Below are 14,945 nucleotides of genomic sequence, written 5' to 3' on the forward strand. Positions count from 1 at the left end.
TTTTATTTTTTTAATTTATTCATGCAATTTGCCACAAACAATTCAGTTTGATTTTTTTGGCGTGTTCTACAAAGTCACCAAAAAAAATATGGATATATATTCTGTCAACGGACCATGCAAGTAAATTAGATTTAATTTTATCATTGCTGTAAATCTACTTAAGAACTTATATATATATATAAGTATCAGCAAAGAACCACCATCTTTGTTTATTTGTGACAAGCATAGAAAATTGATTTGATAATATAAATCGAAACCCCCTACATGCAGCCGCCGAAAAAGGAAGCCATAAATAAATTAAATCGCGTGTCTGACCAGACTCTAGTCTTCAAGCCTATAAGAACAATCAATCTAACAATGAAACACACCACACCACACCACACCATCACCAAGAACGAAATGGCAGAATCCATCCCCAAGAGGTGCAATAACATTTCCTCATCCTAATACACACAATATGACCACAATTTTTTTTTTTTTTTTTAAAGGGCTGGGAATGTCCCTACAGTTAGTTCTGGTTGGATTAATCCTTCTATGTTATGTTATGTTGTCTTTAATTCTGCAGGTATGCAATGGTCACAGGAGCCAACAAAGGAATCGGACTCGAGATCTGCAGGCTGTTAGCTTCTAAAGGAATCACTGTCATATGCACATCCAGGAACAAGGACAGAGGCATGCAAGCTCTACAAAGGCTAAAACAGGAATCTAACCTGTCTGACGACTGCCTTGTTTTTCATCAGCTAGATGTTGTCGACTCGGCCAGCATTGCTTCACTTGCTGACTTCATAAAAAATGAATACGGACGCCTTGATATATTGGTATCCATATCTAACAGCCTCTAGATTCTAATAGCCATGATTAGTGATCAGTTAAAACTTTACATATGTGTATGTGCATGTGTGTTTGCAGGTGAACAATGCAGGTCTTACTGGACTAGCCATAGAAGGTGATGTTCTAGTTCTTCAGAAGCAACTCGAAAAAGTAATAGCTGCCATTTTTGCAAGTGAAGAGGTTTGTCTTTTTGGCCAGCTCCAATCTCTGGTTCTAAGAATGGTGGGAAGTAACAGATTATAGTTTTTTTTTTTTCTGTACAGGATGAAGCAGATGAGGTCGAAACAAATGGGAAGACAACAGAGACATTGGAGGGTGCAGAAGACGGCATACAAACAAAACCAGATCAGGAAAAAATAAATGGGAGGATTACACAGAGCTTGGAGGATGCAGAAGAGTGCATAAACACGAATTTCTACGGTGTGAAGAGAGTTACAGAAGCTTTACTTCCACTCCTACAGTTATCCAACTCGCCTAGGATCGTCAATGTGACATCTTCGATGGGAAACATAAAGGTAAGGACAATATTTATTCATGTGTATCTAATCCAAGAACTACTTTCAGAGCATTGAATTGGTGCTTTCTAATCACAGCTTTTGCGCAATAAATGGGCTAAACAAGTGTTGAGGGACGAAGAGTACCTGACAGAGGAGAAAGTGGATCAAGTGGTTGGAGAATTCCTGAAGAACTTCAAAGAAGGAACTCTGAGAATCAATCAATGGCCAACTGAGATTGCAGCATATAAAGTGTCGAAAGCATCTATGAATGCATACACAAGAATTATGGCGAAGAAGTACCCAACTTTCAGCATCAACTGCGTGTGCCCCGGATTTGCTAGAACTGATTTTACCCACAATCTTGGATCAATTAGTGCTGCTGAGGCTGCTGAAGGTCCAGTGGCGCTGGCACTAGCGCCAGATGGAGGGCCCTCAGGGTCGTTCTTCTACATGCATCAGATGATGCCTTTCTGATGGATGTAAAGCATCAAGCCTGTCCCTGCTCTATAAAGAAAGGTGTCATTTATATAGTTAAATTAGAAGGAATGAATAAGAAGAGTGATATAGAGGCTCTTACTTGATGCCGTGTAACTGACCTCATATGGTGCTGTTTTTTTGGGTGGGAAATTATATTACAATCTACACTAAATCCTTTGAACCTCTAAGTGCAACAAATCTGAATACACTATACTACACATAAGAAATTGAAACTCTGCCTTATCCAGGAGAAAACTCTGGATCAAAATTTATGGAATCAAAGAAATTGTCCTGTTTAGCATTCTTCCATTAGTGTTTTTCTCCAAGGAGCTTCAATTATTGGGCTTTATTATCGTCAGGTAAAGAACATCCTAAAAATCGTGATATAAATTGATCTTTTATATTTTTCAAAAACCACCTCTTTTCTATATAGACCTCCAACCTTCGCCTGTTTCTCCAACTTGATTTCACTTCATTTTTACTCTCACTGCTATTCCCTTAATCCCTGCCTTCCTTTTATTATCTCCTTCATTGTCTTCATATACTTCCTTAACATCATATTTTACTCTCCTGGCCTTTTTGTCATCTACAGTCTCTTAAAAATATCTTGCAAGAGCTAAGTCTGAAATGCACTTGAATAGAATGAATGAATCAATTTTGTTGAATTAATAAGGCGAATACTATAAAGCAAAAAGAGCTTAGATATTCAGCGGCAAAGAAAAAGGTTCATGGTCATGCAATTTAGAGGGCCTACTAGTTGCAAACTAGGCTCGAAAAGCCCCAGAAAAATCTATTAGGATTAAATACACGATATGGACTAAGTTACAAATTTTGCCACAATATAATCATGCATACCTTTTCCGCAAGTGAAGTTCCAACTTCGTAGCCATCCAATTTGTAGAAAATAAAACATGGTGAGAATCCTGGATGTGAAACACAGCTTAACAACAGAAGGTTTTTATTCTTTATTTTTGAATATATTTGAGAGAAGAATAGTGAATTGCTTTAACCAGTATAATTTTGAGCTTGTAACGGTCATAATTATAAAAAGAATATGATATAAATTATTTAATAAGAAGAATGGGGTAGTAAAAGTAAAAATATAATATAAATTATTTGATTAATACTAGATTAAAAGGATATGTAAAAGAAAAAAAAAAAAAAAAGAACCAAACAAACACGTCATCAATTTCTTAAATTTTGACAATCCATAAAACAACATCATTTTTCCAGTTCACAAGGTGACAGGGTATATCCACGATATTAAAATGACAAGCCAAAGGGAGAAACAGATTGAGGTGAGACTAGCCTTTGATCTGATTAGATTAAAATCCAGAACAAGGAGAACTGATATTGAGCAGGAGATTACTGATTCCACAAATAAGCCTGTCCAGTCCAGTAGTTTAGATTATATAAAAGCAATGATTGTGTGTGCCAAGTTAACACATAATCATGAATGCATGCAAGTAATAGTTTTGGCAGCTCACCGCATTTTCATGGAGCAATAGATGTCAAACATCTTGCAATTCAAGCAGAGATGCAATGTATTGGCCTCCGGCAGCTAACCAAGGAGTGATGGCCATTGAAATTCCAACCGCAACAAAAAGTAGCGATGACAACTTCGATGATATTATACCCTGTAAGGAAACCGAGTTCTTATCATCTTACCAGTCAATATTCTATATTTCATAGAAGAAACATGTTGCTAACAAGCTAGTACAGACATCTAAGAAAACGGATAAGTGGCAACAACTTTTTGTTGGTGACTTATCATTGAGTGATTTATAAAGGGAATGGCATGGACATTTTACTGTAAGAATTGGATAAACATATGAAGGTAAGATTCCAAAAATAAAAGATGTGGGGAAGGAGTTTTGATTTAGTTCCTCTAAATAGTGGCGAACAGTGCACTTCAGATTTGATATGTTAGGGAGCTAATGATATGTTTTAAATATATAAATATCCACATAGTATCATAGCCAAGGGATAGGTGTAAATAGTTGAATATACCTGGTTAACAGCTTCACCAAAAGCTACAAAAGCAAACTCTCCGCCAGGAGCAAGAAGCAGGCCAGCTTGTAAAGCTGATATCATTGAAAGACCAAAAAGTCTACCAGCAAAAACAACTAACATCGTCTTGGCAGCAATTAGGAGTCCTATAGTTCCGGTAATAAATGGGAAGTTCAAAAGTAGTAGTTTTGGATTTATTGACATGCCAACCTGTGAACAAAATAAAGCATTTGATTTAAGTGCTAAAAATATTGCATCGGCAATACACCACTTAGTTGAAGGTACAAGATTAAATTAATGGAGATATAAACGTTTTTTCAGGACAGTGTAGACCATCCAGGAATGTGGATCAATCCAGATGATGTGACTCATAGGAGCACTCATTAAAGATCTTATGAAGGTATCAAAAGAGAAGTAAAGGTATCAAACAAAAATAAACATCAACGCGGCACTGGTATTACCGTTGTGAAGAAGAGGCCCAACAGAATGCCGCGGTAAGCAGCCATCTCAGATTCTACCTTTAATGCGAATTCAGTTTCTGCTAGAAGCATGCCAGCAAGAAATGCACCTAGAGCCATGGAAAGGCCAGCCTGTTGCACAATGCATGAAAGAAATCCACAATATAGTAAGAGTTGTAACTAACATCTGCAGAAAATAAAGGTTAACAACTGTAAAACTTTTCTTACCTTAGCAGTGATAAAACTTGTCCCCAGGACAACCAGTAGAGTATTTGAAGTAAACATTGTTTTATTTGGATTCTCAGCAATTTTCTTATAAATTGGGCGAAGCAGCTGAACAAGGAGAAACAATGGAATTCCACTCCATTAGATAACACAAAAGCAATAACAGAGTGGATGTGAAGTTACCAAGTTGTAACAAAAAGTACAAAATTGGCTTATATTACCAATCAGTATGACACAAAACTTTAAGCAAAAATGATAATGAATAAGCCTCAAACGAAGCTTAACTTCCACCACCATAAATAGAGGATATCTGTTGATGCCTTAAAATTACAACACTCACCGTTCGTCCTCCTACAATTATAGCTGAGATGGCAATAACTGCCTTTACGGCAGCCAAACCAAGAGCTTCAGCAATTGCCCGGAAACTAAACTGAAAGTCAGAACACAATTGGTTGTTAAAACAGCTACAACCTCATGAACAACAACATATATTTCTGCTACACTGAGGATCAAGTATAACAAAGGTATACAATGTCAACTAGTAAACCATTCAAATATGCCATACTAATATTTTAAGCTTAACAAGATATGTATAATGAAATTGTTACCCCTCCTTTGGATGAGCTGGGAGAAATAAAGGGTATCAGAATAAGCAAAACCACCACAGCCAAATCCTGTAACAAATATAAAAGAGCATAAATGGAGTGCTTCATATTAAGTTGTCCCAAACAAAAGACTGATCAAACAGCCCCCAAATATACCTGGAAGAGCAATACGGAAAATGTGGCTTGTCCATGACATGATGTTGTCTCACCACGATCCTGTAGTACCTACATATGTCCATTTTCCATACTAGTTAATTCAAAAAAAAAAAAAAACATAGAACTGAATAGTTGAAAAAGGTCAATAGAGTACATGAATTATAATCCACAATGAAGTACACAAAAAATGATTAGTAATACTTGGAGGACGGCAGCAGTTGAAGATAGTGCAAGGCCATTTCCTATAACAATTGCAGCAGGACCAGAGAGGCCAGCAAGGTAATGAAAAAACAAGCCTAGAGCCACAGTTGTTGCCAAGAACTGTATAACCCATTCAGGTATTAGTCTCAATCCACCAATGAACTCATGCATCAACATGCTAATGATTGTGCTTATTTCTTAAAATTCACAAGACTATGCACCTGGGCCAATCCCAAACCAAAAACATATTTCTTCATGGAACTTAGCCTTTCAGCAGAGAGCTGCCATGAAAAAACAAGTTGAGGTATTACATAATTGCTGATATTTCTGTAAGTTGGAAATAAGATCAAAATTGACAGTTCGAAGGGCAGCACCTCAAGGCCAATATTGAAAAGTAAAAAGACAACCCCAAATTCAGCAACTGCCTTTGTTACATGTACATTCCGGATAATAGAGAGACCATAAGGTCCAATGAAAACTCCAGAAGCTAAATACCCAAGAATGGGACTTCCTATAATTGAAGAAAAGTGAACATTATTCAATATGCCATTATCTTTGACACAAATGTGGAAGGATATTTCCAAAACAGTAGAAATGGAACCAACACGGAAACAAAAACCATTGAAAATATTTTCCACTGTTTGTTATGCACAGTGATATGGCAAACACAAACTATCATACAACCTGTAGCAGAAAAAGACTTCACCATGTGTCTGCACAAATATAAATAATCCTATTCATTTACCTCCTGAAAGTTTCTGGATTATAGGGACAAATATGACACTTGCAAGCAGCAACGACAATACGTCACAAAGGTAAGGTTCCTCAGCTACCTGGAAGATGAAAAGAAATTGCAAACAAATAAGTTGATTGGGAGCTGCATCTCATTTAAGATAAACTTTTAACAATAATTTTGCCTAAATTGGACAAGTGAAAAGTAAACAAAAGTCAGACCCTTTGATTGAGGAGCATTTTAATTAGCCTCTTCATTTTCATGGGCAGTTTTCTTATCAGACTGGCTCGAGGCTTGGTTATGATTATTTGTGCCTGTTGATGTAGTGGACCAAGTGTTGCAGTCTGATTGACATATATGGCGGTTCTGCGAGTTTGGAAGCAGTTAGGATGCGAGAAAAGAAGAGTTTGCCATTTCATTGAACTATCATTAGCATTGAGCATATGAATAAGAGAAGTTTGGCGTACGTAACGCAGACAATATTTAACATACCCTGCCCCAACAAGTAGCGACCAAAAAAACAACTTAGGCCACTGCTTCTTAGGAAATCTTCGAGCACTAAAAGGTGAACTCTTCCTTGGTGATTCCTTCTGCATTTCCTTTTCCATACTTTGAAAAGTTTTCAACACCTCTGCCTCTGATTCTATTTCCAATTGGTCAATGTTTAACTGTGCTTTATCTTTGTAATGCTCATCTGACACTCTTAAGTTTGCAGCCTCATGTAGCACTTTCCTGTCTTTCTCAACTGCAGTATCTAAAGAATTCCCTGCAGACATCTGAATATAAATTGCGTCCTCCTCTGCAGAATCTGGAGCATCTGTAAGGTCCTTTTGTGCCGGCTGTAGTGCAATCTCAGCATCCTCGACATGGTTGGCAGACTGAAGTCTCTCTGTCACAAGCATTATGGTTGCCAATGCTTTTTCAGTTTCACAAAGTTCAAGTTCTGCTTTCTTTGCAGCAGCATCCAACATTTGCACTTCCTTCTGCAATTCCTCTTTCATACTTTGAATCCTTCTGAGGTCAACCTCTCGATTTTCTAATTCTATTTGACATAATTTTATCTCCATCAGAGCTGCAAATGCCACTTCAAATTCATTTGCATTTTCCTTTCCATTTCCATGTGTAAATTCATTTCCCTTAGCATCTTTAGCAAATTGCTTTTTTTCTTTTGCAGTTTTCACTGAATCAATAGCCTCTTTCAGTCTTGCCGTAGCCAAAAAAAGGGACATTGTTGCATCTTGAACACCTTCTTTGGCAATAACCTCTTCCCTTAAAATTTTTTGGCCTCTCAGAAGGGCCCTATTCACATCATTCCTAGCATTTGCTGCTATATCCTTCAATAATACTATTGCAGATTGTGTTATACTTTGAATCTTTTCCTCATACAATTTACGGCTAATATGTGCATCTTTAAGATCTTTCGCTGCCTGCTTCAATGCTTCCTTCAACTCATCCAAACCAGGAGCTTCAGTTCTTTTCCCCGAGCATACTTCCTCAGATGCAATAGATTCATGGCCAGTCACATCCTCAACAGGTTCAATGACTTCTTCATCACTGCAACCCTCCATTGCATGAGCTACTGTTCTATTCATCTGATGCTGTGAAAGGCTTATATTCTTTGACATTTTAAGAATATAACCATCACAAAGAGAACCATAAAAACCATACGGCCACAACCATGAATTGTCCACATCGAAAACTATAGGAACTACGGAACCAAAGCAGCATGCAGTTTGACTGATCCTCAACTTCCTCATTGAATATGTATTTGGTAAGTGTTTCAAATCTCCCAGAAATTTTCCATGATCGTGACTATATTTCAGTTTTGGCTTCAAGGCCAATTGTTTCAGTGCCTTGTAACCAGTAACCTCTTCTACATGAAAGATATTTGACTGTGACAGGCTAGAAGCAACGTCCATTGTACCTACATTTAACATCAATAATCGTCACATGTCAACACCACTGACAAATCTTAATATAAGGTAGACAGGTGCAGTAGGTCAGACTCTTTGTGCCATTCAGCTTTGTTCTACTATCAACCTGAAAGGAGAAAAGGCAGCACGCGGAAACAAAACTTTGAGGAGCTCTATGAAAAGCAATTAAGTTCTCACTCTGAGGCTACCTCTAGGTCAATACTGACTTGAACCACAATAGAAATTAAAATCGAAATGCCCTATGCATGATATATCGTAATACACGTGCATGCATGCATCCACATACTTCTAAGCACAACTGTAATAGGTTTAGTTATCCAACTCGATCCATTCAGCTTTTCCTGTGTAAATAGTTACTTCGCATCCAACCATATATCATATGCACACAATATCTGAATGTAAAAAGCATCCACGACGACGCGCTATCAGACGATCGCTTTTGGCTACCTAAACACAAATACGCAGTCAGCCAGTCAGTGTACGTACTTTTTTCAGTTCTCAATAATCATTCTCTGCTGTTGATCTAATGTTAACTGATAGAGATCATCGCCTAAACAAACACATTCACACAATCAAACACAAATAACTGAATCAAGCTCACGTTTCTCAAATCTAACGGGATTAAAAGATCAATACAACAACGAATATAGATATTCAAAATACAGTCGAACAAAAAAATCACACATACATACACACACAAAAGTACAATAGAAAGAGAGAGAGAGAGACCACTCACTGCAGCAACCGAGCGCACGACAAAACGTGGAGCAGAACTCTTTCGATTAGCAAAAGCCGAAGCTTAACAAACGTAGAGAATTGAAGCGGAAGTTTTGAGGCTGAAGTGATGCTTGAATGAAATGACTTGTAGCATGACCCGAGTAATCCGACGGCAGATTTATATAGGGCGCCTGCCAACTGCTTTGAACTGTAAGTTTGAAAAAATAATAAATAAAAAATAATAAATAATTAAAATTAAAATGAAATAATGTTTTAACATAAATGTAAAAAAAATAGTGTAATATTCTAAATAAAAATGAGTTTTAGTACTATAATATTTCAAATAAAAATACATAAGTCCCTATCATTTTTATTATTTTTTTGGTTAAGTTACGGTGCATATTTGGGGGTGATGATTAATATATATTTATGTATGAACATTATTCAATTTAAATTTAGGACTGAAACAACCACTTTCTTTTTTAGCTAAATGTTGGCAACTCTCCGAGTATATTCCTGTACACATTATCCAATTTTGACGGCTTGGTTTTGCCTAAAATAGAAAGGACATGTGTGTTTGATTTGTATTTTATATTTAAATAATAGTTTGGATGTGAATCATGTAATTTTTCTATCAAAATAAAATATTTTTATAAGAAATAGTGATAATTGTATACTATAAATTTTTTTAAAAATAAAATAAAAAATTTATAGTTAATGTTATCTATTAACTGTCATTCAGTAGTTCAATGTAAAGTGATCAATGATGAAGATGTAACATCAACATGAAATTAACTATGATAGATATTATTGCCATTCTCGGGACAAAGTAGTATGAAGAATAGTAGAATAACAAGTTTGGCATAAAATGGTGTTAATCTTATTGTCTATATAATTTGATTTTATTCGAAAACATGAGTGTTATTGTATTAGCGGAAGATCCTAGTTTCCACACAAAAGAATGTAACTAGAGGATATATATATCTTTCATATTAGTATTGTATATATATAAAAATCATGTTGAAGTGAATCAACAAATATAATGATAAAATAAAAAGCTATAGCCAAGTAACATGGAATTAAATTATAAGAAATAACACATAATTAAATCAAATTATTCTATTTTGCATTTTCAAGCCAAGCATATACGTAACACAAACATGTAGAAGAAAGTTTAGTGTACAGAAGGATGCTCAATAGCAAACTAATGACACAACAAACAAACTCAACAGATAAACTTGTCAAGAAAATGTAAGGAAAATTTTGGATCCAAATCACAAACTAGCATGCATGATCCAATTAAGATTGTTCCTGCGCGGATTCTTCTGATTCCGGTTCTGGTTTTTCTTCCGGTTCTGATTCTGGTTTTGTCTCGTGAGCACCGCCCTCGGAGTCAACATTAATCTCCCCGCTCGGGGTCTTCTTGTGGGCCGCGGCCTCGAGGACGTGCTGGTAGGTGCCCTTCTCCATGAAGAGCTGCTGGAAGTGGACTTTGCAGTAGAGGATGCCGTCGAGGGCGGCGTATGAAGAGTGGGTGAGAGGGCAGCCACCGTGGGCGCATTTGAAGCACGACTTGTGGTAGGATTCACCCTCCATCGTCATCTATATATATCGTACCATTAATATTTTGTGTGATTCGAAATTAATAAGACCAAAACAAATCATCATAAGGGATCATTATGAATGCTTCTTTTCAATTTTTTTACTATTTAGATTCTACGTGCTTTAAATTGATTGTACTTTAGATTTAAATATTTTTAATATGAATATAAATTATATGATATAATAATTGAAAATAAAATTATTGTGATCTAGTTATTAATTGGTTCATTGGTATAATTAATTAATACTTAAGATTGAATAAATGAATTGGATTGTATACCTTTTCAAGAGGGTAGACAGTTTTCTCACAAGCAGCACATTTGTCTTGTGTCCCGGAGAACATTGCTGATACCTTGGTTGGAGCTGCTTTTGTCTGCATACAACATATCAAATTCTTGTTTTCAATATCAGTATATACATATATATAATACATATATGAATTCTGGGGCGCATACCGTAGAATGTTCTTGTTTTGCTGCAGATATTGAAAGAAGAAAAGAAAAGAAATGAATCAGGGATACAAAAATGATGATCAACAATAGAAACAAAATTAAATTTGCAATTTTAGGGATTTATATATGATGTGTGAAGATAAGGAAGGGTGTGTACAAGTCTGGAAGTTCTTGCTGAAATTCCCAGACTCCTTAAACAATTGCTCAAAATGAGTTTTGCAGTAGAGAACTCCATCCATGGAAGAATAATTGCTCATCTGCAAGAATATTGTCACCAATCTCATTATCACTTTCATGATCATGAACCAAATAAATAAAAAATAAATGAATGAATACAGATTATATGAAGAGTAATTATATTGATTAATTACCACAAGGGTTCCTTTGCAATGGGTGCATTTGAAGCAGGACTTGTGGTAAGTCTGTCCATCAGCTGACAACAAATCTACAAAATACACTGTCTTGTCACAGGCCTTGCACTTGTCCAAAGTCCCGGTAAATGCTGCCATTATTATTATTATTTTCTTATTTTTCTACGAGACAAAACCAGAATATATTCACTATATATATATATGTTGTTTTATTCAATAATATATCAGCTCAACAATAGAATGCCTTGTCTTAATTCTATTGTTGAACTGACGCAGAGATCAATCTCCTGTCACTGCTGCTTGGGGAATGGGAGACTATATATATATATATATATATATCGCAGTGTAAATTCGATCCGAATCAATCCGATAGTAAAGGGGAGAAAAACAGGGACAAACCAATGACTTCAAGACTTTTTCCACCAATACTATTCTGAGTTATTTCTGTTAGTTGCTGAGAATGGTAAGAAATACAGAATCAATTATTGTCCATTCAATTATTTCTTGTAAGTATCATTCATGTAAAATGTGGCTTGATTAATCTTGAGCATATACACCTACATATAGTAGTATATGTAATCAACATTTATATAAGCAAGGAATACATGCCAATAACTTTGTATAATATGTATAATCATATTGTATACATAAATTGGCCCAAGATTATATGATCTTTTATAATTGATGATTTTCTGTTTTTAAGTTATTTGGAGAATTATCCTTAAAATATTAATAAAAGTTAATATACCCCATTGTCGTAGGGCCATATTTCTTAGACAAGCTGTCAAGGTGATGATTTTGTTAGGCCCTATATTATTTAATCTGTGTATGTTAATTATTCATGGAGATTAAATAGTACGTGTAATTTATGTGGTGAATATATAAGTTTTAGTGGCAGAAATTTGATACCAAAGAAGCATACAAATATGGTTAAGAATTTGGGAAATATAAAAAGAAGTGTTTGGCTTGGCTTAGTAGTATGGACAAAAACTATGAGTGGGTGGTGGAAAAATACCATAAGCCTTGAGAATGCAGTAGCATAGAGACAGAGTACACCATTCTGTACATTTCCTGCCCAAGAATATTCGTGATTTATTTATTCATTTTGTCTAAACAAACTAGGAAAATAACAAAACAAGGAGATGATAACAACACAGATAATATAAACAAAGTCTGTGATTTTCTAAACGTAGCCTATTGTCTTTAAACCAAGATACGGCGTAAACACACATTCGACAGAGTGTTTGCCTAGTGCACGACGCCACGCCTATAAGAGCTTGCTCAGAGTTTCTTCAGAGGCAGAAAAGAAATACCGGGATGGAGGGAGATAGGATGAGGGCTCGAAGCTTCCGATATGAAGACTACAGCACCAGGAGGGTTTTCTTGAGGAGCTATCCGCTTCACTGGCGCTCAGAATCTGAAGCTGAAGAAAGCAAAGTGGTAGCAGCAGCTGATGATGATGGAAAAGAAGTGCCTCCTGAAAAAGTCACGAATAGAACAATGAATGGGAAGAAACCAGTGAAGAAGATAATATTTGCAGTTATCCAATGGGGGGAGGAGAGAATTGTGGTGTTCAGAAAGTTCAAACATAAGATCATGATTTATGCTGTTAACTGTGTGCCTATTACTTTCACAGCTCCTACAGCTATGATTTCAGTTAAATGATTGTGTTTCTTTGTGGAAACTACAAACTACCGATGCCTATGGTGAAAATGGTGTCTTGTTCTGTTTAGAATGTATAAAAGAGATCAAGCTTACTTCTGCCTGTGCAAAGATCTTGATTCAGAAAAAGATTATTGAAACCCCCATTGCAAAGCATCCAATGGCCACCCAAGGGCTCAATCTCTCTCCTGTTAAAGTGAGTATGGCAATGAGATGGAGTTTGGAAGATAACTACATATTTTAAAATCTTATATTTCACAAGCATCAATTAATATTTCAACTATCGCAAGCAGTCAAATCAACTATGGAGCAGGGAATCCAGTCCATCATATTATATTCGTAAAGTAATTCCCAGGTCAAAAGGTTGAAGGTAAAGCCTCGAAAAAGAGGCATCAGAAACAGCAATCCACTTTGCTAGGTCACAAGGAATTGCCATGGTGAATGCAGATCTTAGAAATGATACCTATTCTAGCAGCTTTCCAGAAAACCCCTCGAAATCTGCATATCAGCAACAGAACTAAATGTAAATAACAAAAGGGTTACAAAGGAAAATGAGATAAACAATAATAAGATCGTGCATGTGTAGTTATATCCAGTATTATACAAATCAGGAGAAAACACTTTTGGTCCTCACAAAATATATATATATATATATATTTAGCTTATGACAATTGTCAAAACATTATTTTATGTTATTATTATTTAAGCAAGCATCTAAAGAATATGAGAGTGTTCCCATAGGAAACAATCAGAAAAAAAGGTTAGGCTTTTGCTTTAACAGAACAATAAGGCAATTTTAATTGTTAACAAACTAGGGATACTGAAGAAAATGAGTATACAAAGCGTACAAGTCAAATTAGTCTGCAACACATGGATGCAGCTTCCTATCACTGTTCCATCTATATTGTTCATTCATGGACCTTCACGGCTGCTTTTCTGTGTTATTTTACTTACGGTCAATTTCCTATAATTTTTGGCATTGTCTGAAGCTACATGATTATTTATACAGCTGATAATCAATTGGAAAGATCAAGACCTGCTTCTGATAACATAAATTTCTCATTATATGTTAAATATTAAAGCCTTATGTTCATAATTAAATTGTTTACAATACCAAAAGCCACTATGAAAAACTTACCCAGTTCTCTGTTCAAGAAGTGCAGGAAAATGCATCTTTAAGTACGTACAGGCACAGATGCCTAGCAACACGACCGTCAAGAATGAATGGAAATTAAAGAGTGCTGACTGAAATCCATTAGGAGCAATAGAAGTGTCAATCCTTATGTACTAAAATGAATATACCAATCACCACAACTAGAATATTCTGACATCTTACCATGTTTAAACTTCGATTCTATTGTCTGTTGTCAATTTCCTCGATTCTGTAGTGAAAAGGTTAAGGAAACAACTCACTCGTGGATTGCAAATACAACCAAAATTTCTGAAAACGTCACAAAGAAAATTATACTTTACAGAGAACAAACAAGAACATGAAACCAAACCATTATCAAACAGCACCGGAAGAATATATATTACCTATGCATGAGTAATCTAGTTTTGTAGCATCGGAAAAATTTGGTTGCCACCAATAAAACACTAATAAAACAGACGATCTCTAAAATTGAATCAATTAATTAAGCCCGAATCACCATTCAACAATGGCTCTACGAAGGAAATTACCGCGAATCGTGGCTATATCATTTGTATTGACAGCCACGAAGAAAAAACCGAAGCTTTCCCTTCCAGCAAAAGCACAGTACGAGTCACAGAGGAAGGCTGAATTTGAGTAGTAGAAATTTTTGGGTCCACGAACACCTTAAAAACTGTAACAAATCACATTTTGCCACGTCATGGGGTTTTTGGGGTCGTGACCCGGAGCAGAGTATTTCTATATTGGGCCGGATAGTCAATAATATGGGCCTACAATATTCGGCCCATTTAAATGATATTATTGGGCATAGGCCCAAATTTGAAAATGAGGAATACTCTCTGACGCCCTAAATTTTGTCGCACC

General features: G+C 35.9%; 4 protein-coding genes across 7 annotated transcripts; 1 reads left to right on the forward strand and 3 right to left on the reverse strand.

Annotated features, from left to right (window-relative positions):
- Positions 1 to 346: 346 nt before the first annotated feature.
- Positions 347 to 1,972, forward strand: LOC127255348 ((+)-neomenthol dehydrogenase-like). Its single transcript, XM_051280881.1, has 5 exons — positions 347 to 422; positions 566 to 818; positions 910 to 1,011; positions 1,095 to 1,346; positions 1,425 to 1,972. Exons 1-5 carry the CDS (start codon positions 358 to 360, stop codon positions 1,800 to 1,802), a joined length of 1,050 nt encoding a protein of 349 aa, XP_051136838.1. The 5' UTR covers positions 347 to 357; the 3' UTR covers positions 1,803 to 1,972.
- Positions 1,973 to 3,316: 1,344 nt separating this feature from the next.
- On the reverse strand, positions 3,317 to 8,112 carry LOC127246920 (K(+) efflux antiporter 2, chloroplastic). Its single transcript, XM_051268577.1, has 13 exons — positions 6,686 to 8,112; positions 6,415 to 6,559; positions 6,206 to 6,293; positions 5,835 to 5,971; positions 5,682 to 5,741; positions 5,461 to 5,580; positions 5,260 to 5,328; positions 5,107 to 5,172; positions 4,839 to 4,928; positions 4,502 to 4,606; positions 4,277 to 4,405; positions 3,816 to 4,025; positions 3,317 to 3,442 (listed from the first exon to the last, which is right to left on the reverse strand). Exons 1-13 carry the CDS (start codon positions 8,110 to 8,112, stop codon positions 3,317 to 3,319), a joined length of 2,772 nt encoding a protein of 923 aa, XP_051124534.1.
- A 1,864-nt stretch (positions 8,113 to 9,976) lies between these two features.
- On the reverse strand, positions 9,977 to 11,407 carry LOC127244683 (LIM domain-containing protein PLIM2c-like). Its single transcript, XM_051265169.1, has 5 exons — positions 11,270 to 11,407; positions 11,056 to 11,155; positions 10,902 to 10,921; positions 10,727 to 10,819; positions 9,977 to 10,446 (listed from the first exon to the last, which is right to left on the reverse strand). The coding sequence occupies exons 1-5, from the start codon at positions 11,405 to 11,407 to the stop codon at positions 10,144 to 10,146; spliced, it is 654 nt and encodes a 217-aa protein (XP_051121126.1). The 3' UTR covers positions 9,977 to 10,143.
- An 879-nt stretch (positions 11,408 to 12,286) lies between these two features.
- On the reverse strand, positions 12,287 to 14,740 carry LOC127244716 (uncharacterized). 4 transcript variants are annotated; one of them, XM_051265207.1, is made up of 6 exons: positions 14,612 to 14,740; positions 14,268 to 14,372; positions 14,070 to 14,176; positions 13,395 to 13,429; positions 13,028 to 13,119; positions 12,287 to 12,746 (listed from the first exon to the last, which is right to left on the reverse strand). In XM_051265207.1, exons 2-5 carry the CDS (start codon positions 14,268 to 14,270, stop codon positions 13,052 to 13,054), a joined length of 213 nt encoding a protein of 70 aa, XP_051121164.1. In that variant the 5' UTR covers positions 14,271 to 14,372; positions 14,612 to 14,740; the 3' UTR covers positions 12,287 to 12,746; positions 13,028 to 13,051. The 4 variants fall into 4 exon arrangements, with proteins under 4 accessions (XP_051121164.1, XP_051121171.1, XP_051121178.1 ...); XM_051265214.1 differs by having other exon boundaries at positions 14,268 to 14,313; positions 14,612 to 14,712; XM_051265221.1 differs by having other exon boundaries at positions 14,268 to 14,313; positions 14,468 to 14,712.
- Between the last annotated feature and the right edge of the window lie 205 nt (positions 14,741 to 14,945).

Source organism: Andrographis paniculata, unplaced genomic scaffold (assembly GCF_009805555.1).
Source record: "Andrographis paniculata isolate CXL003 unplaced genomic scaffold, ASM980555v1 Contig10END, whole genome shotgun sequence".
NCBI classification, from domain to species: Eukaryota; Viridiplantae; Streptophyta; class Magnoliopsida; order Lamiales; family Acanthaceae; genus Andrographis; species Andrographis paniculata.

Bases quoted from the DNA above. Each gene is read 5' to 3' on its own strand.
- LOC127255348 (XM_051280881.1), top strand. From the start codon at position 358: ATGAAACACACCACACCACACCACACCATCACCAAGAACGAAATGGCA. The intron at 819-909 runs GTATCCATATCT...GTGTGTTTGCAG, and splicing joins ACGGACGCCTTGATATATTG to GTGAACAATGCAGGTCTTAC. The intron at 1,012-1,094 runs GTTTGTCTTTTT...TTTTCTGTACAG, and splicing joins CCATTTTTGCAAGTGAAGAG to GATGAAGCAGATGAGGTCGA.
- LOC127246920 (XM_051268577.1), bottom strand. From the start codon at position 8,112: ATGGACGTTGCTTCTAGCCTGTCACAGTCAAATATCTTTCATGTAGAA. The intron at 6,294-6,414 runs GTCTGACTTTTG...TTCATCTTCCAG, and splicing joins AAATGCTCCTCAATCAAAGG to GTAGCTGAGGAACCTTACCT. The intron at 4,607-4,838 runs GTGAGTGTTGTA...CTCCTTGTTCAG, and splicing joins TAATTGTAGGAGGACGAACG to CTGCTTCGCCCAATTTATAA.
- LOC127244683 (XM_051265169.1), bottom strand. From the start codon at position 11,407: ATGGCAGCATTTACCGGGACTTTGGACAAGTGCAAGGCCTGTGACAAG. The intron at 11,156-11,269 runs GTAATTAATCAA...ATATTCTTGCAG, and splicing joins ATTGCAAAGGAACCCTTGTG to ATGAGCAATTATTCTTCCAT. The intron at 10,820-10,901 runs GTATGCGCCCCA...TGTTGTATGCAG, and splicing joins CAAAACAAGAACATTCTACG to ACAAAAGCAGCTCCAACCAA.
- LOC127244716 (XM_051265207.1), bottom strand. The intron at 13,430-14,069 runs GTAAGTTTTTCA...GCTGATATGCAG, and splicing joins CTTCTTGAACAGAGAACTGG to ATTTCGAGGGGTTTTCTGGA. The intron at 13,120-13,394 runs GTATCATTTCTA...TCACTTTAACAG, and splicing joins CTGGAAAGCTGCTAGAATAG to GAGAGAGATTGAGCCCTTGG.